Source organism: Chiloscyllium plagiosum, chromosome 18 (assembly GCF_004010195.1).
Source record: "Chiloscyllium plagiosum isolate BGI_BamShark_2017 chromosome 18, ASM401019v2, whole genome shotgun sequence".
Lineage (NCBI taxonomy): Eukaryota > Metazoa > Chordata > Chondrichthyes > Orectolobiformes > Hemiscylliidae > Chiloscyllium > Chiloscyllium plagiosum.
In genome coordinates, this window is record NC_057727.1 from 62,348,643 (window position 1) to 62,372,254 (window position 23,612).

The following is a 23,612-nucleotide window of genomic DNA, read 5'->3' on the forward strand; positions in this document are numbered from 1 at the left end:
AAGCTGGGTGGCAGGGTGAAATGTGAGGAGGATGTTAGGAGATTACAGGGTGACCTGGAAAGGTTAGGTGAGTGGACAGATGAATGGCAGGTGCAGTTTAAAGTGGATAATTGTATGGTTATCCGCTTTGGTGGCAAGAACAGGAAAGCAGATTACTACCTAAATGGAGTCAAGTTAGGTAAAGGGGCAGTACAAAGAGATCTGGGTGTTCTTGTACACCAGTCAATGAAAGCCAGCATGCAGGTACAGCAGGTAGTGAAGAAAGCTAATAGCGTGCTGGCCTTCATAACAAGAGGGATTGACTGTAGAAACATAGAAACATAGAAAAAAATATAGCGCAGTACAGGCCCTTTGGCCCTCGATGTTGTGCTGATCCAAGCCTACCTAAACTACACTAGCCCACTATCCTCCATATGCCTATCCAATGCCCGTTTAAATGCCCATAAAGAGGGAGAGTCCACCACTGCTACTGGCAGGGCATTCCATGAACTCACATCTCGCTGAGTAAAGAATCTACCTCTAACATCTGTCCTAAACCTACCACCCCTTAATTTAAAGCTATGCCCCCTCGTAATAGCTGACTTCATACATGGAAAAAGGTTCTCATGGTCAACCCTATCTAAACCCCTAATCATCTTGTACACCTCTATCAAGTCACCCCTAAACCTTCTTTTCTCCAATGAAAACAGTCCCAAGTGCCTGAGCCTTTCCTCATATGATCTTCCTACCATACCAGGCAACATCCTGGTAAACCTCTGCACCCGTTCCAGTGCCTCCACATCTTTTCTATAGTATGGCAACCAAAACTGCACAGAATACTCCAGATGCGGCCGCACCAGAGTCTTATACAACTGCATCATGACCTCAGGACTCCGGAACTCAATTCCTCTACCAATAAAAGCCAGTACGCCATATGCCTTCCTCACCGCACTATTTACCTGGGTGGCAACTTTCAGAGATCTGTGTACATGGACACCAAGATCCCTCTGCTCATCCACTCTACCAAGTATCCGTCCATTAGCCCCGTACCCCATCTTTTTGTTATTCTTCCCAAAGTGAATCACCTCACATTTAGCTACATTGAATTCCATTTGCCACCTTTCTGCCCAGCTCTGCAGCTTCTCTATATCCTGCTGTAACCTGCCACATGCTTCCTCACTGTCAACAACTCCTCCTACTTTCGTATCATCCGCAAACTTGCTCACCCAACCTTCTAACCCCTCTTCCAGGTCATTTATAAAAATGACAAACAGCAATGGTCCCAAAACAGATCCTTGCGGAACACCGCTAGTGACGGCACTCCATGAAGAAACTTTGCCATCAACTACTACCCTCTGTCTTCTTCCATCCAGCCAATTTCTAATCCAAACCTCCAACTCACCCTCGATGCCATATCTCCGTATTTTCTGCAGTAGCCTACCATGGGGAACCTTATCGGACGCCTTACTAAAATCCATATATACCACATCTACCGCTTTCCCCTCATCAACCTCCTTCGTCACCTTTTCAAAGAATTCAATAAGGTTTGTGAGGCACGACTTGCCCTTCACAAAACCATGCTGACTATTCTTGATCACATTATTCCTATCTAGATGTGCATAAATCCTATCCCTTACAATTCTCTCTAAGACTTTGCCCACAACAGAAGTGAGACTCACCGGCCTATAGTTACTAGGGCTATCCCTACTCCCCTTTTTGAACAAGGGAACCACATTTGCTATCCTCCTGTCTTCTGGGACTACTCCTGTAGACAAAGAGGACATACAAATCAAGGCCAATGGCTCTGCAATCTCCTCCCTTGCTTCGCAGAGAATCCTAGGATAAATGCCATCAGGCCCAGGGGACTTATCTATTTTCACCTTTTCCAGGATTTCCAACACCTCTTCTCTACATACCTCAAAGCCTTCCATTCTACTTATTTGTGACTCAGTATTCACATCGATGACAATGCCCTGTTCCTGAGTAAATACTGAAGTAAAGTATTCATTCAGTGTCTCCCCAATCTCTTCCGCCTCCACACGCAACTTCCCACTACTATCCTTGACTGGACGTATTCCTACCCTAGTCATTCTTTTATTCCTAACATACCTATAGAAAGCCTTAGTGTTTTCCCTAATCCTACCGACTAAGGACCTTTCATGTCCCCTCCTTTCTGCTTTTAGCTCTCTCTTCAGGTCCTTCCTGGCTACCCTATAACTCTCAATCGCGCCAATTGAACCTTCACGTCTCATCTTGAGATAGGCCGCCCTCTTCCATTTAACAAGGGATTCCAATTCCTTATTAAACCACGGGTCCCTCGCACGACCCTTTCCTCCCTGCCTGACAGGTACTTAATTATCAAGGACACTCAATAGTTGCCCCTTGGACAAGTTCCACATATCATTTACACTCTTGCCTTGGAGTCTACTTTTCCAAGTCACACATCCTAAGTCATGCCTCACCGCATCATAATTTCCCTGACCCCAGCTATAACTCTTGCCTTGTAGTACACACTTATCCCTCTCCATCACGAGAGTAAAAATCACTGAATTATGGTCACTATCCCCAAAGTGCTCACTTACCTCTAATTCTAACACCTGGCCTGGTTCGTTACCCAGAACCAAATCCAGTATGGCCTCACCTCTTGTTGGCCTGTCTACATATTGTGTCAGGAAACTCTCCTGCACACATTGAACAAACACTGACCCATCTAACGAACTAGAGCTATAGCTTTCCCAATCTATATCAGGAAAGTTAAAGTCCCCCATAACAACCACCCTCTTACTTTCACTCTTCTCTTGAATCATCCTCGCAATCGTTTCTTCTACGTTTCTAGGACTATTAGGAGGCCTGTAAAACACTCCTAACAGGGTGAGCTCACCTTTCCTATTCCTAACCTCAGCCCAAACTACCTCGGATGGCAAGTCCTCATCCATCGTCCTTTCCACCACTGTAATACTATCTTTGACAAGCAATGCCACACCTCCCCCTCTTTTTCCCCCACCTCTGACCCTACTAAAACATTTAAACCCTGGGACCTGCAACAGCCAATCCTGTCCCTGTTCTATCCATGTCTCCGTAATAGCCACAACATCGAAGTCCCAGGTGCCAACCCAAGCTGCAAGTTCGAGGAGAAAGTGCGGACTGCAGATGCTGGAGATCAGAGCTGTTTCCAATGCCCCTCCCCCAAGTCCTTCCAGCAACACATTTTCAGCTCACGTTGCAAGTTCACCTACCTTATTTCGTATACTTCTTGCATTGAAGTATACACACTTCAAGCCACTTTCCTGTTTACAGGCACCCTCCTTTGAGATTGATGCCATGTTCCTAACCTCCCTACACTCCAGGTCCTGCACCCTAAAGCTACAGTCTAGGTTCCCATGCCCCTGCAGAGTTAGTTTAAACCTCCCCCCAAGAGCACTAGCAAACCTCCTCCCAAGGATACTGGTGCCCCTCCCGTTCAGGTGTACACCATCCAAGTGTCGATGCAAAGAGGTTCTTCTGCAGCTGTACAGGGCCCTGGTGAGACCACACCTGGAATATAGTGTGCAGTTCTGATCTCCAAATTTGAGGAAAGACATTCTGGCTATTGATGGAGTGCAGCGTAGGTTCACGAGGTCAATTCCTGGAATGGCGGGACTATCTTATCTTGTGTACCCTTGAGTTTAGAAGACTGAGAGGGGATCTGATTGAGACATATAAGATTATTAAAGGATTGGACACTCTGGAGGCAGGACAGAGATGAGGAGAAACTTCTTCACCTAGAGAGTGGTGGCTGTGTGGAATGCTCTGTCCCAGAGGGCAGTGGAGGTCCAGTCTCTGGATTCATTTAAGAAAGAGTTGGATAGAGCTCTCAAGGATAGTTGAATCAAGGGCTATGGAGGTAAGGCAGGAACAGGATACTGATTGAAGGTGATCAGCCATGATCACGATGAATGGTGGTGCAGGCTCGAGGGGCAGAATGGCCTACTCCTGCACCCATTGTCTGTTGTCTATTGACACCCTACAGGCAGTTTCAGGAACAAGGGAGGAAGTTCAAAAATGTGAAGAAGGATAAACCTGGAAACAACAGGTTGGTAGGACTCTTTCACAGACAACAATCTGAAACAAAGCTACTCAAAACTTTGAAAACACTGATCAATAAATTAAAGCCAGCACTCTAGGAAGTATTTAGATAAGCACTTGAAACACCATTGCACACAAGGTTACAGCCAAGCACTAGAAAATAGGATTGGAGTAAGTAGATATTCCTGGATAATATATTAATAATCTGGATCTAGATTTCAAAGCTTGCAGATGACACAATATTTGGAAGAATTATAACCCGTGAGATGGACACTGTAGAACTCCAGGGGGACATTGACAGTGGAGTGGCAGTTAGCAGATGAGGTTCAATGCAGAGAGGCTGATGTTGGAGGAACACATAGACAATTTACAATAGGAGATGCAATTCTAAAGGGGTGACAGGAGCAGAGGCACCTGGATGCATAAGTGCATAAATCATTGCAGGTGCCAGAACAGCTGCAGAGAATAATTAATAAAATATTTTGTGTTCTTGGCTTTATTAATAAGGACATAGACTACAAGAGCAAGGAGATGATGTTGAACTTGTACAAGGCACTTATTAGGTTGTAAGTTTGCTCGCTGACCTGGTAGGTTTGTTCTCAGACATTTCGTCACCATGCTAGATAACATTATCAGTGAGTCTCTGATGAAGTGTTGGTGTTCTGTCCTGTTTGCTATTTGTGTGTCTTGATCTGTGGTTGGTGATATCACTTCCGGTTGTGTTTCTGAGAGGTTGGTAAATGGAGTCCAAACCAATATGTTTGTTACTGGAATTCCGGTTCGAACCGGTTTCTCCAAACCTGCAAAGGCCCTCAGCTGGAGTATTGTGTGTAGTTGTGAGCGCCAGACGTGAATGCATTGGAGATATTGTAGAAATGATTTACAAAAGTGCTTCTAGGAATGAGAAACTTCAATTATGAGGATAGATTAAAGAAGTTGGGGCTATTCTCCTTGAGAAAAGGACTGGGTGGAGATTTGGTAAGGTTTTCAAAATCATGCGCAGGCTGGATTGTGTAACTAAGGAGATCTGTTCCATTTGTAAAAGGAACAAGAATGATAGGGCACGGATTTAATGTGATGTGGAAAAGAAGCAAGTGTGATGTGAGAGAGACTATTTCACAGAGGGATTAGTTAGAGTATGGAATGCGCTGCCTGGAAATGTATTGGAGGCAAGATCAATGGAGGCATTCAAGAGGGCATGGACTGATTATTTGGATAGAAATAATGTGCAAAAGTGTGGGGAAAAAGAAGATTGGCACTAGATTATAGTGTTTGTTTGAAGAGCTGGTGCAGACATGATGGACTGAAAGACCACCTGTGTTGTTTAAAATCAACTGTGACTCTATTTGTTAATGGCAAATAGTGTTTGATTAATTTCATTGAGCTCTATGAAGTAAATAAGTTTGGAAGGAAACTAGAAAAGCAGCATAATTTTTAACTTTTAGGGACTGGGAAGTGTTGATTTTCTGAGCGATCTGAGTGAGATCTGCATAAATCACAAAAAGGTAGCATGCAAGTATAGCAAGAAATTTAGGGGCAAGATGAGAGGAGATTTCTTCATTCATAAAGTTGAGAGTCTTAAATTTCTCCATCCAGGGAAGTGTAGTTATTGAGTATGCTCAAGACTATGGTCAGTACATTTCTGGACGTGCAGGTCCTTGGCCGCCTCCATCGCCAGACACTGGCCACACGACGCCTGGAGGAAGAGCGCCTCATCTTCCGCCTAGGAACCCTCCAATCACATGGGATGAATGTAGATTTCTCCAGCTTCCTCATTTGCCCTCCCCCCACCTTATCTTATGCCCGAAACGTCGATTCTCCTGCTCCTCGGATGCTGCCTGGCCTGCTGTGTTTTTCCAGCACCACATTTTTCAACTCTGGACTATAAGGACATCAAGACAAAGATAATATAGGAATCTGTATCTGTTGCAGTAACTCAGCTGTGTTCATATTAAATGATGTAGCATGTTCAAATGGCCTACTTCTTCTGTTCCTTGAATTTTTACATTATTATGATTAGTGCTGGATTGGGAGTGCGAGGCTTGATTCTGTGCTGAAGTCTGTGAAGTGGAACTTGCGAGTCAGCAGCTTGAGACTACCTGAGAATCCAACCACTGAGCTAATGCTAACTTCATTGTGATGAAGAAAAAATGCTGCTGTTTGCTATTATTGTACTGCACTAAAAATGTGTTGGGAAAGGCACTTAATGCAGACAATATAATCCATTTTCAACACAATACATCACATTAATGTATATTTATTGGGAGCTTGCCTGCTGCTATGTGAAGAGAATCGATGGTGTTTGTTGTCTTCTGAAGCAATTAAATTACACAATCTCATCACTGCAAACCACATGCACCATGTTTTGTTTAATGGCAAAAAAGGAGTGCATTTAGAAGTGTGTAATGACTCTGAAATTTAGAAGCTTCACTCATTTTCACTCTTTGCCATAACTTAGACTTGCTCACCAAAATTGTGGTTTGTTTACTAGGTCCTCTGTTCGATACCATATTGATCAGAAGGTGCATTTCAATCAGAGGGTCATTTATTTTGTATTTTGTATTTTATGATCAACCAATGAATGGGATTACTGCGACTTTTGGGTAAAGTGGGATCTGACTAAACCGAATTTTATTTATCTCAATATGTCAAATTTGTTTACTTAGTAAATAGCCAGTATCGCTAATACGATGCTTATGAATAAAATTGAAATTAATTTGCAGACCTTGGGAGCCCAGAAAGCTATTTTGACCCCTATATCTGTACTGTCTTGATGAATGAACTATCCAATTAGATCACTCCCCTGCCCTTTTCCCATAGTTTTGCCTTTCTTTTCATTTCCAGTATTTGTTCAATTACCTTTTTAAAGTTATTAGTGAATCCACTTTCATCAACCTTTCAGGCAATTGTACACCAGATCACAATGGATAAATTAATCACCAGTCACCTCCCTCTATCTAACGAGAGAAGTACCCTTTTGGTTGTCTGGGACTATGACGAATTTACCTTTACAACAACTAAGTGTATTAATATTCTTTTCCATGTTACCTTTGATTGTTTTGCTAGTGACTTTAAATCCATGTCCTCCAGCCACAAATACTTTGGAAAGTTTCTCCAAGTTAATCCATCAGAACCATGTGTGATATTGAACACCTCAAGTCTCCTCTTTACCTTTCTAGTCTAAGATAAACAACTGCCCAGTCTTTAGTAAATCCCTTATAATTTGACCTGAAGGACCTTTGCAGTAAATCCTCTCTACACCCTCATTGAAGATCTTGACATCTTTCCTAAAGTTTGTTCCCCAGTGACCTGGATTCGATTCCACCGTTGGGGGACTATCTGTGTGGAGTTTGCACATTCTCCCCGTGTCTGTGGGTTACCCCCGGCTTCCTCCCACAGTCCAAAGATTGGCCATGCTAAATTGCCGGTAGTGTCTAGGGATGTGCAGGCTAGATAAGCCATGGGAAATGCAGATACAGAGATCGGGTAGGGGATGAGTCTGGATGGGATTCTCTTCAGAAAGTCGGTGTGGATTTAATGGGCAGAATGGCCTCCTCCTGCATTGTGGGGATTCGATGCTTATATGTGCTTCAGTAGGTCACACAGATAAAAATAGACTTAATTAGACTGAGTTGTCCTGGTTCCGTGCAGGACAGTGAGCAGCAAGACTCCACAACTGGCCCCAGTGCATCACAATTTTGTTGCAGCCCAAGTGGTATCCAGCTCCTGAAGGTTTTCCTTAAATGTTTTTCATGTGACTTCTTTGACTGGCTTGTTGCTTTTGACCATCTAGTGGTGTCTATTTTATTGGCATGTCTTGCATCCAAAAGGCAAAATACATGTCCTTCAGTCTAAGTAATCTCTTCATAATGAGCTGTAGGTGCTTCTGACCTGTCTGTGTAGCACTTCTTCACTAGCGCTGTTCTGTGTTCAAGTGATGCCAACATCTTCCATAGACAGTGCTGCTGAAAGATGTCCAACTTACTGGCATCTTTGCTGTTCTGTTGTATGTCTTGCTGGCCCAGTTTACACTTGGTATTACAGTGGATATATGGCCATATTGGTAGAGTCACTAAAAGACTGATGGTGCTTGCTGATTCTTGTGCCAATCTACCAAAGATCAGATTGCAGGTGTTGTGGCAATTCTCGGCAAACATGGGTATTTTCAGCTATTCCACAATTCTGAGGTCAAGGCAGCGTTGAGTTCCATTAAATCTCCCATAAATATTGCACTGCCCATTGAAATGCACAGTGTTGGTGCTTCATTGTATGTATTAGTTATTATAGCACCTGTATCTGCATTTCCCATGGATAATCCATCTAGTCTACATAATAGCAATCTTAGCAGCCCACCATCATAGGAGATAGATCAAACAAAATGAGCACCTTCAATTCAAGAGTCTTTGCATATTCTTACCTTCTGAGGCATTCATACACTAATGGGACTGAACTTATATTACTACCCTAGAATCTTTGGCTGCCTTCTAGGATTCTATAGAAGTAGCATTCAGTCTGTTGTCTCGGGGTGTAGGTTTGCTCGCTGAGCTGTAGGTTTGATATCCAGGCGTTTCATTACCTGGCAGGAGACAATAGCTTCGCTTCACTTGGAGATCGCCACTGATGATGTTACCTAGTCAGGTAATGAAACATCTGGCTATCAAACCTACAGCTCAGTGAGCAAACCTACACCCTAAACCTCAACCTGAGCTACAAACCTTCACAAACCTTGCAAAAAAGTCTGTTGTCTCAGCAAGAGAAGTTAAGTTTCCTCTGCCCCCAGCTTCCTCTTATCAAATCTTCTCTCCCAGACAATTTTCTGATTCCCCACGTCAGAATCCAATGCCAGCCAATCAGCATTGTCCTGTTAAACAGTATAAAAATGATGGATTTCCTCTTGGCATTCTTGTGAATTCTCCTGATGAGTACAAAACAAAAAGCTTTGATAAAACTTGTCTTTATCAGCACTAGGTTAATTGAAGGTGACTGATATAAAAAAAATGGACCTACACCACCATTAGGCAAAGTGTAATGCTTATTGTAAAAGGGTTCTCCTTTATGTTGGTTGTCGTTCTTTTGCCAATTACCTTATTTAAAGCATGAGGGAGAAAGCACATGTTTTGTTGGCAGGGGCAAAAGGTTGGGCCATGTATGAAAGCATGACAAAGAGGAAGCGAATAACCTTGTCTGTTGGTACTACAGAGTGTCCGCGAGAACCTCTCGCACTGCAGAACTGTGATCATAGAATCTTTACAGTGTGGAAACAAGCCCTTCGACCCAATAAGTCCACACCGACCTTCTGAAGAGTAGTCCACCCAGACCCTATATTTACCTCTGACTAATGCACCTAGCCAACACATCCCTGAACATTATGGCCAATTTAGCATTGCCAATTCACCTAACCTGCACATCTTTGGACAGTGGGAGGAAACCAGAGCACCCAGAGGAAGCCCACACAGACATGGGGAGAATGTACATACTCCATACAGACAGTCGCCCAAGGCTGAAATTGAACCTGGGTCCCTGGTGCCGTGAGGCAGTAGTGATAACTACCATGCCATACTTCTATAAATTACAAATTGAAAATATGTTTTTGATTCTAACAGTGATTGTAAATTTTAAATGTGTCATGATTACTTTTGGGACATGTCGATGCAACTGTTGTTTAGCTTGATATAAAGTAAGATTCTGCAGTGACAACTACTGTTACATTTGAGAGGATGTTGGATAAGATTTGGACCACATCATTACTTAATACAGTATTTGCCCCTAGTTGTATTTCACCGAGTATGTTCAGACATCAGGTTGTGTGGAGTGAAGAATTGTCCCCTGTTGCACAGAAACTGCTGAAGCAGAGAAAATGTGCAAAGTGAAGGATTAGGTTTTATTTGAGGCTATTGTGGTGTAAGGTTCAGATATTAAATTATTCCTTTTGATACTGTTGACATTTTTAATATCATGACATTGGAACCCTTTCTGAGTACTGAAAGAAGCACAGATTCTAGGAGTAGGCCACTCAGCCCTCACTCAATATGATCATGGCTAGCCCTCTGTCTCAATGCCATATCCCCTATTTCAAATTGTACCCCTTGATTTCTTTATATCTAAATATTTATCAGTCTTTCAACTTGAACATATTCAGTGAACTGTACTTCTCAGCCTCTGTGGTAATGAATTTTAGTGAAGGAATATTTCCTCATCTCAGTCTTTAAGAGTCTACCTTTTGTTGTTAGACTGTGCCCCTTGGAGTGCAGTGCGGGAGGACCATAAGTGTGACTGGTTAGAAAGTTTCGCTCAGTTGTCAGGGACAACAATCCAGCAACCTTTCATTCCTACACTCTCTAAACCTCACCTCTTACTCTCCAACCCACCTTCATGGCCACTTACACTCCTCATCCCATTCCATGTCCCCATATGCTCCTATGCACTCTTACACTCCTATAATTAAATTATGTTTAAATCTTTACTTACTGTAGTATAGTATTTTTAAAAAATTTATTTTTGAGAGGAGGTGATGACAGTGGGAGAAACTTCAATTTGATGTTTCTGAATGGATTGTAATTTTTCCTCTCCCGATCTGATTTCGTGTGAGTGTTCCTGTAACTTGTTCTGTACATTAGTTTCTGCTGGTACCATTAGAGAGACCTTAGGTAGGTTCACTGCCGCCAATCACTCTTGTTGGTATCGGTCTAGGATACTGAAACCGTGTGGAGAAGGATGCCTCTCAAACTCTTTTTGGCAGAAGATAGGTTCAATTTTAATGGGCAATAAACAGTAAATAGGTTGATAATGCAATATGTAGTTGCTAACTACATTACACCTGAGATAAATGGCAGGCTTGAGTCTTTTGGGCTTAATTTAATATAAATTACACATTACTAATTCAGACACATGCTGTTAATACTAAGAACAATCACTGAAACATTGCATGCTGTCTGACAAATGCATGCAGAACTTGGAGGGCGTACCAAGTTCAGTTTGCTCCTTGCAGGAGAAGTCCTTTCTCAATATTTTCATTGACACACCTGTGGACCTGCTTGGATTTGAACCGGGACCTCCTGGCTCAGATGTAGGGACACTACCATTGACCCACAAGAGCCCCAAACGGACCTTCAGAGCTTATCTTGCAATAACCGTTCACTCTTTCAGGTACTAACTGTCTTATAGTAGCACGTTTCAGCTATGACTTCACTAGGAGCACATGCTGCTCATAATCAGAACATTGTGGTCTGCAATTCCACTCCAAACACTGTGGCACTCATCTCAGCTGACAACATGAGTGAGTGAATCAAGACCCCATCTATTCTCAACCAACGAAACCAAAACAGATTATCTGGGCATTTTGCACATTGTTATTTGTGCGACTTGGAATGTGTTGAGTTCATGAAAGGTGATATAATAATGCAAGTTGTTTTGTTTTATTCTGTGCTAATGAAGTTATATATGGAAGGTTACCTAATGGTATACAGCTACTTTTTTTCCAGAAAGATTCCAAAATATTTGTGATTTGGAGAGTTGGTGGCCAGGTGATATTAAACCAGAGACCCTGGCAATGTTCCAGGGATCCAGGTTCGAATCCAGTCATGGTATGTGGTGGAATTTGAGTTCAGTAAATATCTGGAATTAGGAATCTAATTATGACCATGACACCATTGCTGAATGAGGAAAAAAAAAACACACCTGGTTCACTAATGTCCTTTGGGGAAGGAAATTGTCAGCCTTAGCTGGTCTCGTCTGTGCGGAAGTGGGTACTGCAGATACTGGTGATTAGAGTCAAAATTAGAGTGGTGCTGGGAAAACGCAGCAGGTCAGGCAGCATCTGAGAAGCAGGAAAATCAACGTTTCGGGCAAAATGAAGAGATTTTGCCTGAAACGTCGATTTTCCTGTTCCTCGCATGGTCTGGTCTACATGTGATTCCAGATCCACAGCAATTTGGCTGAATCTTAACTGCCATCTGGGCAATTAGGGATGGGTAATTAATGTTGGTTTGGCTTGTGATAGCCACAATTTGTGAATTAATTATAATTTTAAAAAAATCAAGACTCATCAATGACTGACATGCTTTACATCTCTATGATTCTATGATTTCTGGAGTGTCCTTCATCCAGCACAACAAAAGAGCTACTTTTTACAGTTCTTCAATCTTTAAATGTGGTTCACATGGTAAAAATGGTAATGCAACCAATAAATCAATTAGATTAGATTACTTAAGTGTGGAAACAGGCCCTACGGCCCAACAAGTCCACACTGACCCTCTGAAGAGCAACCCATCCAGATCCATTCCCCTACATTTACCCCTTCACCTAACACTATAGGCAATTTAGCATTGGCCAATTCACCTAACCTGCACATCTTTGGACTGTGGGAGGAAACCGGAGCACCTGGAGGAAACCCATGCAGACACAGGGAGAATGTGCAAACTCCACACAGTTACCCAAGACAGGAATTGAACCCGGGTCTCTGACGTTGTGAGGCAGCAGTGCTAACCACTGTGCCATGAGTTCAAATCACATCATAGCAACTGGTATATATTGAATTCAAATAATTAATTAATCTAATGAGTGCCCTTCGGTGGGGATGAGGGGGTTAGGTGAGGATGGGAGAAATGTTTATTTATTACCATGGTTTGTTTATCTGTTGCTGCAGAATATACCATTTGTTGCCATTACCCTAAGTGTGGCCTGCATGTGCCTTCAGGCACGGAACTATATAACAAGCCATTCCATGCAAGGGCAATTAGAGATGTGCTAGAAACACTGGCCTATCCATGAAGTATATATTTCCAAGAATGAGCAAAAGAAAATAACTTGAGGAGGCTTTTACAGGGAAGAACTGGAACTGAGTTGGAAAAACATAAATATTCAGAGAGTTCAAGAATGTAAATGACGGGGAGATCCAAGATGACGGTGACCCAGTAGGTCTGAGTCTGCAGTGCTCTCCCTAAAACCCGGGCAAAGTGGGAGCCCACCTTCACCTCACCTTTTAAACCATTCAAGATAGCTTTTGCCCAGCGCTCTTAGTCATTTTGCATTAAACCTTAACAGTTTAGTGCTTTTTTAAAAATGACTAAAGGCAAAATCTCCTGCAGCTCGCAACAGGTAGGGACCCCTCCCCCACCCCCTCCCACAGCAGCAGGGACATCTGCGGACGCCTCGGGGGGGGGGGGGGGGGGGCTTACCTGTGGAGGTGAGCCTGATCTCCGAGATCGTCAAACTCCAGGAGAAGATCGACACATCCAATGAGGAGGCCCGGTCCAGGTGGGAGTCTATCTCAGTCGGGCTGCAGAAGTGTGACCAAGAGATCGAAAATCTCAGGCAGCGTGTCGGAGGGGCCGAGCAACGAGCCGCGGCCTCAGAGACTGCTGAGTCGTCTGTGGATCAAGTCTGGGCTTTGGAGCAGCGAGTCCGGACTCTGGAGGAGCACATCGACCTCCAAAATCAAGGTCGTCTGAAAAATATTCGGTTGCTGGGCCTTCCTGAACGGGAGGAGGAAGGCCAGCTTGTGCATTTCTTGGAGCAATGGCTCGCACAATTATTGAAGTTGGAGTTGGAGGTGGGCCAGGTGCGGGTGGAGCAGGCCCGCAGGGTTGCTGTACGCAGGCTCGAGTCAGACCAGTGCCCCTACCCGGGTTCCAATCCGACTCCAATGTTATAAGGATAAACAAATGCTCCTAGAGGCCTCCAGAATCTTGGGAAAGAATCCCCATACCATGATGTACAAGGGCTCCAAGGTAATGCTGTTTCATGACTTCTCTCCAGTCGCGGTCCGCAAGAGGAGGGCATTTAATGAGGCGAAGAAGCGTCTGAGAGACTTAAATGTTCAATACTTAATGCGCTATCAGGCAACGCTGCTCTTCAGTCATGGAGGATCCGTGTATAACTTTGGATCACCGGAGAAAGTAAAAGAATTCCTGGATGCTCTCAAATAGAATGTGGGACTTGAACTGTATGGCTAACGACTTTATTTTGCCCCCCCCCCCTTTGTTTACCCTTTCTTTCTCCATTTCTCTTTTACCGATCTTTCCCTGGGAATGGGGGGGTCGCGGGATGGGGGTGCTTCTTCTTTATTCTTTCTTTGGTCTCGTTTTTATAGCTTGTGCTGCTTATCTGATTTGTGGAGGAGGTTTTTTTTTGATGGGGTTTTCTTTTTTCTTATTTAGTTGCATAATACTTGCTTGGATTGTAACTTTATACATTTCTATTTTGTATTGTTTTATTAAACATAACTAGGTGATGGTGTGGGGGGAGGGGTGGGTCACTCACTTTTAACTCCTGTTTTATGACACTTGAATTTATTTACTCCATTTTGTAATGCCTGGGCCGAGGGCAGGGCCTTAGCTGGGAGAGGTTATAGTCGGATTATTGGTAGGTAGTAGTGCCCCCTGGGAGCAAGGGGGAAAGTCTCCTTTCAAATATGTTTTGTGTTATTTTTACTTAGGGCTAGTTCTTAATTGTGTTGATTTAATTGTCTTAAAGAGTTTTTTTATGTGAATTATCTGTGGTCTTTATTCAATGTCTTTTGGGTGGGGTTCTTTCTCCTGGGGGGGGGGTCCCCGGACCTGCCTAGATGATCATGGCTAGCCATTCGCTTAGGTGGTGCACCTGGAATGTCAAGAGGAGTAATTCACCAATCAAAAGGAAAAAGATATTATCAAGTCTTAAAAAAGAAAGGGTTGATGTAGCTCTTTTATAGGAGACACCTCTACTTGATGAGGAGCATTCGAAGCTGTAACAGGGTGGGTTTGGCTGGGTGTTCTTTTCATCTTTCAGCTCAAAAAGTAGGGGAGTAAACATTCTTATTTGGAATAATCTTAAGCCAGATAAAAATAGTGTCTGGATGGTATATGTTGATCAAAGCCCTAATATATGGAGAGGAATACAGGGTTTTGAATCTTTATTGTCCCCGGCACACCCTTTTAAATTTGTAATGCGTTCTCTAAGTTATTGGCTTCTGGGGTCCGCCATGCAATTATGGGAGGAGATTTTAATTGTATTATTGACCCAAAGACAGATAGGATACCTAGGAGCACTGCGGCTATATCTCTGAGATCTAGGCAACTGGCGGATCTGAACAAGGAGGTAGGACTAGTAGATGTGTGGAGATGTCTTCATCCCCAGAGTAGAGACTTTACTTTCTTTTCTAACCCACATAAGTGCCATACCAGAATTGATATGTTTTTTGCCCTCTTGACCCTTTTGAATTCCATACTGTCTTGTAAAATAGGTAATATAACTATTTCTGATCATGCTGCAGTATATATGGAAGTCAAGACTAGGGATGATGGGATAGTCCCCGACATTGGCGTATGGATCCTTTCTTATTGAAGGATAGCAAATTTATAAAGTATTTTTCACAGGAATTCAAAATAGTCTGGGATATCAACTCAGGTACGGCCAGTAACCCATTGATGATGTGGGAGACCACTAAGGCATATGCGCAAGGCTTGATCATCTCATATTCTGCATTCGGAAAAGATAAAAGGGAGAACAATAGCGCCTGCTCGAGGCTTGCTTGAAGGCAGCTGAAATTGTATATGTTGATAGGCCCTCCATTACTAAGCTACAAAGGATCACAACCCTTAGGGCAGCCTTGAATACCGCACTTACCCAAACAGCAAAGAGGGAAATATTATTCGCAAAGCAGAGATTATTTGAATATGGCGACAAGCCTGGCAGGTATCTAGTCAGAAAGAAAAAGGCTCCGCAAGCCATTACGTCCATTAGAGAAAGTGCTGGTACCCTGACTTGTGATCGTAAAAGGATCAATGCAGCCTTTAGAAAGTTCTATTTTGAATTGTATAAGTCGCAGGACTGTGAGGATAGAACTGAGAAGATGGAGTCTTTCTTTAAAAATCTGGCCCTTCTGGGCCTAGCCTTGGAGCAGGAGTCGATCTTGAATGCCCCTTGACAACCCAGGAACTACAGGACCCAGTTAGACAGCTTCAGAGTGCACCAGATGGATTTCAGGTCCAGTTCTATAAAGAATTTATAGGGGAACTGGCCGGGCCACTCATAAATATGTATAATTATTCACATAGTCAGGGCTGCCTCCTGCCTTCCTTGAGAGAAGCAAATATTTCTCTAATTCTTAAGAAGGGAAAGGCCCCAGAAGAATGCTCTTCATATAGACCCGTATCCTTGTTAAATGTGGATTTTAAAATTCTTTCAAAAATGTTAGCATTAAGACTGGAGTGGGTTTTACCATTCATTATAAAAGAGGACCATACGCCGTTTATAAAGGGTGGAAGGTCAACTAATAACATTAGAAGAGTCTTAAATATGATAAAGCCTGTCACAGGGAACAATACCGGGTTTAGTTGTCTCCCTAAATGCAGAGAAGGCATTTGATCGGGTAGAATGGCCATATCTTTTTTATACACTGGAAAGGTTTGGTGTCGGAGAGGTCTTTACTAAATGGGTTTCAGTATTATATAATGATTCCAAAGCAGCGGTGATCACCAACGGTTTAAGTTCGGATAGCTTTAGCGTTGGCAGAGGCTGTCGCCAGGCATGTCCTCTCTCACCGTTATTATTCACACTAGTGATTGAACCACTAGCGGAAGCTATACGAACTGACCCGATCATAGCGGCTCCGAGGATTGGTTCAGGCCAGCACAAAATTACTCTCTATGCGGATGATATCCTCCTTAAGTGATCTTTTGACACCTGTGCCCTGCTTAATTCAATTGATCAATCTATTCGGTATGTTCTCAGGTTACAAAATCAATTTTATGAAATCGGAGACCTTGCCAGTATATTTAGTTTACCAGATGGATCTTATTTTCCCTTTCGGTGGTCACTAGAAGGTTTTCTGTACTTAGATATTTTTATTACTCCAGTATTTTGTCAGCTGTATAAAGCCAATTACGTGCACTTATTAGAGAAAATAAGACAGGACCTTCAATGCTGGGGAAATCTCCCAATATCCTGGCTGGGCAGAGTAGCCCTAGTTAAGATGACTATTCTACCTTGTCTTCTATATCCTATGAGAATGCTCCCCCTGATGCCGCTGAGACAGGCATTGCGTACGCTTTACGGTTGGCTCAGCTCCTTTATTTGGAATCATAAATGGCCTCTTTTCAAATTAGAAAAGCTACAGCTTTCGTAAGCAAGGTTGGATTGGACTTTCCAGATTTTAGGAGGTATCAATTGAGCTCCTTATTATCTTATGTAGCTGATTGGGTCTCTTGTGACCCACAATCTGGTTAGATATTGAGACCTCCCAAGGAAAATGTCCCCACATCAACCTATTATTTATGGACAAGATGAGAGTTATTACGGACTATTGTAAAAACCCTATTGTACTAAATACAATTAAAGCCTGGAGGATAATGCGACAAGATGAGGGTAACCTGCAAAAAAACCTCCCCTTATACCCCTATAGTGGAAACATTGGGATTTCAGCCAGGGCTGACGGATGCTGCGTGTAAAACTTGGGAGTCCAGAGGTATCTCCTGTCTGGGAGACCTGTTCGATGGGGAGGTTATGATGTCCTTTGAGCAGCTGCGCCAGAAGTTTGGACTGGCCAGCAAGGACCTCTTTCGGTGTTTTCAAATACGAGAGTTTATACAAAAGAAGACCACACTGATAATTAACCCCTACAAATCAGATAGGGAAATGACAGTGCAATGGTCGATGGGTCCGCCCTTGGTCAGTACTCTTTATCACTCATTAAAAAATAAGGTATCGAAGGACATGGAACGATTATATAAAACCTGGAATCAAGAATTAGAGTTGGGAATCTCTTTAAAAATGTGGGAGGACATCTAGGAACAGAACTCAGGCTATTTAATTACAGATACTTCACAGGGCTCACATGGCACCTGAACGACTTGCAAAGTTCAAGTTAGGAGCATCCCCAATGTGTTCTAAATGTAAAATAGAAGTTGGCGCACTCACGCATTGCCTATAGACATGCCAATATGATCTGTAGGTATTGGGATGGAGTAGCAAATGCCTTGACAGAGATTTTGGGTATGGAGATTGGATCGGATCCAACGTCCCTACTTTTCGGCTCTCCAAATTTTCCCTCCCTGGATGTGTACAGGAGGAAATTATTTACTATCCTTTCCTTTTGTGCAAGGAAAGATATTTTAGTGAATTGGGTATCCGAAGGCCCCCAGGACTTTCAAACTGGCACAGGAGAGTCATGGAATATATCCCCTTGACTTCCTCATGAATATGGTGCACCAAAAATCGGAAGTATTTTATAAAACATGGCAGTCCTTTTTGAACTATATCGACACAGACATTTCGGCCATACTGGCCAGGGCTTTTGTCTAGCTGTGGTAATAGTTCTGGCTGGTTTGGGAGGAGGAATCCCGTATAAATACAGGTTCTATTATGACTTGATGTAAATCTATTTTGAGCATGTATCTAGTTATTTAATTACTTTGTTTACTGTTAGTAATGTATGATATCCTATTATGTTTTAGCTGTTTGTAGAATAGGTTAGTATTAGTTGGGTTTTTTTTCTTTATTTAATTTTATATTGGTGTTATATTGTAAAGTGGAATACACTAGTTTGTATTATTTTGGTAATTTTGTAAAAAAATCTTAAAAATTTTCTTTTTCAATAAAAATACCTATATTAAAAAAAATGTAAATGGCTTAACATCCTGTCCTCAAACAAGGAACAGTGAGAGTGAGGGATACGTACAATAGACCAAATGTTTAACTGAACTGAAGAATGCTTGGGAAGGAAGGAATGTATTTTTGGTCAACAACAAGAATAGCAGTTTCAAGGGATTGAACGTCCCTGCAGTGTACTTCAGCCTTAGTGAGCAGTAAAGATGAAAATGGCTTCTCAAGAAAGGAGCATATTACCAATGTTTTTACCAGGAGACTCGAGTGGTTAATTTTCCCATGCCATGTGCACTGCTATGTTTAAGAGTGAAATGATTCTCAGGCATATTTTCAATAATTAAAGCTCACATTATTTGGTCTTGACAATATAATGTGATGCCTAAGTTGTGTTCAACTCTCAGTATCTGCTTGCAGATGGTAGGTGTGTCAGATGATGTCCATGAATATGCAGTGGCACTGAAGGACACTGAAGACAAGATTGCAAGATGTCCTGCAAAGGTAAGAGAATAAGCTCTTTGGTGCAGGGATGATGTTCATGAATAAACTATTTCCCTATATATCCCAAAATTTCTCCTTTCCATGTAAGCCCGATAATTTTCTTAATTTGCTGTTGAAGTTGTTTTCAATGCTGTTTCAGGGAGTGCATTCCAGATCATCCTGATTCACTACCTCCCTGCATTTTTCCCAGGTTCTTTGGCCAATGTCCTGAAATCTGTCCTCCTCTTAACTGACCATCTTGCTACTAGAACAATTTACCATGATTATTTATTCAGTCGAGTCCTCTGTAATTTTAAAAATGTCAATATTATCTTAAATTTAGCTTCTTTACTTCCAGTAAAACAATCCCAACTTTGTCGATCTCTCCATATAATTGAAGTCTCTCGTCCAGTTAATTTTTTCTGGTAAGTCTCCTCCAAACCCTCTCCATGCTTCCTAAATAGTGATGAGGAATCTCATAGTTGGAGGAGTTCACAAATGTTTCTGCGGCTGTAGAGTGCTCTAAAACGGGAAAGTCAACAGTCAAAAGGTAATGGTTGACATCATGCAAGTGACAAAAGAACAAAAGATTAGATTAGATTAGATTATTTATAGTGTGGAAACAGGCCCTTCGGCCCAATAAGTCCACACCGACCCGCCGAAGCGTAACCCACCCAGATCCATTCTCCTACATTTACCCCTTCACCTAACACTACGGGCAATTCAGCATGGCCAATGGCTGAGTGGTATTATCACTAGACTATTATCCCAATAATTCAGCTAATGTTCTGGGGACAAAAACAGAAGTTGCTGGAAAAGCTCAGCAGGTCTGGCAGCATCTGTGTGAAGAAAATCAGCGTTAACATTTTGGGTCCGGTGACCTTTCATCCTTCTGAGGAAAAGAACTTTAACTGATTTCTCTTCACAGATGCTGCCAGATCTGTTGAGCTTTTCCAGCAACTTCTGTTTTAGTTTCTCATTTACTGCACTCGCGGTTCTGAGTATTTAATGTTCTGGGGACTCAGATTCGAATTCCGCCGTGGTAGATGGTAGAATTTGAATTCGATAAAGAATTGTGAATTAAGGGTCTAATGATGACTATCAAGCCAATGTCAATTGTCAGAAAAATCCATCTGGTTCACCAATGTCCTTCAGAGAAGGAAATCTGTCATTCTTACTTGGTCCGATCTACCTGCGTCTCAGACCAGCGGCAATGTGGTTGTCTCTTAACTGCCCCCTGAATAATTCAGGGTGGGCAATCCCGTGACGTCCCGAATAGGACCTCAAAAAGAGCAACTTCCATATTACTTTCAGTGCCACAAGGCAGAAATAGAATAGGGCAGAAAACAGAGAGTCCGGATAGAAAACAGGAGGGATGACTTTAGATTCCTGGGACATTGGGAATGGTACTGTAGCAGGACCTATAAATGCTGAATAGGTTACACTTTAACAGAACTGGAACCATTCTCCTCCTCAGTGGTGCTGTTGGAGAGAATTTAAGGCAATTTGGGGGATGTGGGGTTGGACTCTGTAAACCAGCATTAGAAAGGAGAAACTGGGTGCAAAATGGGAAGAGTTATACAATACTAGAATAAGAAATAGTAAGTTATTAGGTGGGTCCAGAATAAATGTCATATGACACCAAGTTATAGTCCAAGCACTGCTCCTTTACCTGAAGTGTTCACCTGATGAAAGAGCAGTGCTTTTGGATTATAAACAGATATCGTGTGAAATCCAAAATCAACATAAACTAAGCACGCCTTAACAGACACATGATATTTCAGTAAAAACATTACACGTCTCTTTAAATAGTCGATGCTGTTACATTTCAAGAAGGATAGGAGGCTGAAGTGTGTAAAAAGAGCAGCAGCTTTATCAAATGAGGTATTCTCTCTCCAAGGCAGCAAGGTTAGACTGAGCTATTTCCCTCCACAATGGCTGACGATATCACCGCGACGTTGTGTGATCGTGACAGCCCATTGTACTTTCCAAATACCCAACATCCCTCCCCTTTACATCGGAGATTCCTGCAGTGAAACCAATTCACAATATTTACAAGCGTATACACAGCTGTCAGGAGATAAGACAATCCAGAGGACTTTGTCTCCTGTGTGACTGCCAGAGCACCCCAGGCTAATTTTTTTTTTAGCATTGCTTTTCTGGCCATTGCCTCTACTCCAGACAAACTTTCTGTTGGCTGTTCCGTCTCTTGTAAGAACATTAGTTTCTTCATCTTCAGTTTTCACATCATGCAATTCTTTTGTAAATTGATTTACAGTGACAATGGCTCTGGATTTAGAAACCTCTTTCACATGCATACAATCCCAAACCCTTTCTAGTGACTAGATGAACTATTAACTCACTTACAGTTTCTTGCTAAGATATTTCATATGTATGATTCTTTCTCATTTTCTTGTCATCCTTAAAGAACCAGGCTTAGAGGTTTCACAAAATAAGCAAAAGAAACCCCTAGAAATTGCTGAACAGACTGAGCAGGTCTGGCAGCATCTGTGGAGAGAAAACAGAGTTAATGTTGAATCCTGTGACCATTCTTTAGAACTTGACCCTTCTTCACTCACTCTCTCACATGCACACACTTCTAGCCCCTTTCATCTCAACTGCCCTGATGGCATTTTTTTTATATAAAGCTGCTTTTCAATTGACAACACAACACCCTGGTTCATGCTTCAATCGTTCAATGCATTAGTGTGCCTGAGCTTTAGGTTTCAATTCCCTTTAGCTCATTCACGCATTGCTTCACCAAGTCTGTCTGTCCATACTCTTTGCTGATGAAGGGTTTTTGCCTGAAACGTCGATTTTCCTGCCCCTCGGATGCTGCCTGACTTGTTGTGCTTTTGCAGCACCACTCTAATCTTGACTCTAATCTCCAGCATCACTTTTGCCCTGTCCATACTCTTTGCTGACTCCTCCCATAGTGAATTCTGTGTGGGTTCTGCAACAAAACAAACAGAAATATGGTGCTGTTAAGAACATTAGGCTTTATTTCAAACAGCTTATGTTTAAATGGTTTCCTTTAATTCAGCATTAAATTAAGTAAATTAGAGAGGTGGATGTGAGCTCCTGATAGTTCCTCTCCGTAGACAAGCCCAGAGGTTCAGGTCAAAGTTTATTGTAGCTGCTCATGACAATTTTCATGCCAAACTCTGGCATGAAAGCAAACAGTATCTTGGTCCTCTGCTGTAACCATTCTATAATTCTAACGTTTTGTGCTCAAAATTGGATGAAATACTCCAGCAGAGAACTAACCAGAAAAGCTGAGTATAGCTTTAGAAAAAACTCAGCATCACTTCCTTCCTATTGCTGTCAGTGCTTTCATTTATAAATTTAGAAAATGCTATATCCTTTCTTAGCAGGTTTATCACTTATATCCTGGCTGAATGAACCCAGTTGGGTAGTGGTTAGGCAAATGGCTGACCCTCCGACACTCCGAGGAAAGGGCTACTCCTACTGCAGCATGCTGGTGGCTTATGATCACCCAGGGCTCTCCAGCTTCATCTTGTGACTTTTATCCTTTCAGAGGAAGGATATTCTGGATGAATTGACAAAGAGTCAGAAAGTCTTCTCAGCGAAGCTGAACCACCTGAGTCGCCGGTTAGCCTGGATAAATGCTACCATCTACTCTAAGGTAAAGTGGACTGCAGTTCTGGAAATATTGATGTGAAGAGGCACCCTCTTTCACTAGGAAGCCAGGAGCATGGAAATAGTCGCCTCTTGAGTCAGAAGTTGTTCCTGTAGTGGGTGCAGACAACATTTGCTTTCTGAAAACCGTTGTCTGTATTTTTTGGAAATACACAGGAACATAGTAGTAGGCCAATTAGTCCATAGAGCCTACTGCACCATTCAATACCATCATGGCAGGTTGAACACCTCAATCCCATGTACTTGCCCTATCCCAATAACCCTGTATGCCACTGACACTCAGAAGTCTATCAATCTCTAAGCATACTCAAAGAATGAGCCTCTGCAGACTGTGGTAGAGAATTCCAAAGATTCACAACCCTCTGAGTAAAATAATTTCTCCTCATCTCAGATCTAAGTGGCAACCCACTTACCTTTAAACTGTTTACCCTGGTTTTAGATTCCCAATCAGGGAATCTTATCTGCATCTGCCCTGTCTATCTCTTGAAGTATGTTGTAGATTTCAATGAGATCACCCTTCAATCGTTGAAACTATAGAGAATTCTGGCCCTGTTTGCCCAGTCTCTCTTCATAGGATAGTCCTGCCATCCTGGAAAGAATTCTGGTGAATCTTCCCTACACTCCCTGTACTGAGATTTAGCTGAGTGGTGTGCACAATCTTTCTTCCTCGGTAAGAGGATCAACATTGTATTGTGGCCAATCATTTTATTACTTCAAATGTTTCAGTTTAATAGCTTGGCTCAGTGCTGTAGTGCTGGGTGTACATTACATGGGATTTGAGCCATGTTCAAAACTACATTTCCCAGAGGCTTGATTCTGTGCTCTTGATGGAATAAAATTTGTCCTTG

At 42.4% G+C, this 23,612-nt stretch overlaps 1 protein-coding gene across 3 annotated transcripts in view; it reads left to right on the top strand.

Annotated features, from left to right (window-relative positions):
* LOC122559128 (E3 ubiquitin-protein ligase RNF123) overlaps positions 1-23,612 on the top strand; it is a 389,631-nt gene that overhangs the window by 154,960 nt on the left and 211,059 nt on the right. For all 3 annotated transcript variants that reach the window (XM_043708460.1, XM_043708459.1, XM_043708461.1), the window contains exons 25-26: positions 19,042-19,125; positions 22,643-22,750. In XM_043708460.1, the coding sequence (XP_043564395.1) occupies positions 19,042-19,125; positions 22,643-22,750 (192 nt within the window). The remainder of the gene's footprint in view (positions 1-19,041; positions 19,126-22,642; positions 22,751-23,612) is intronic.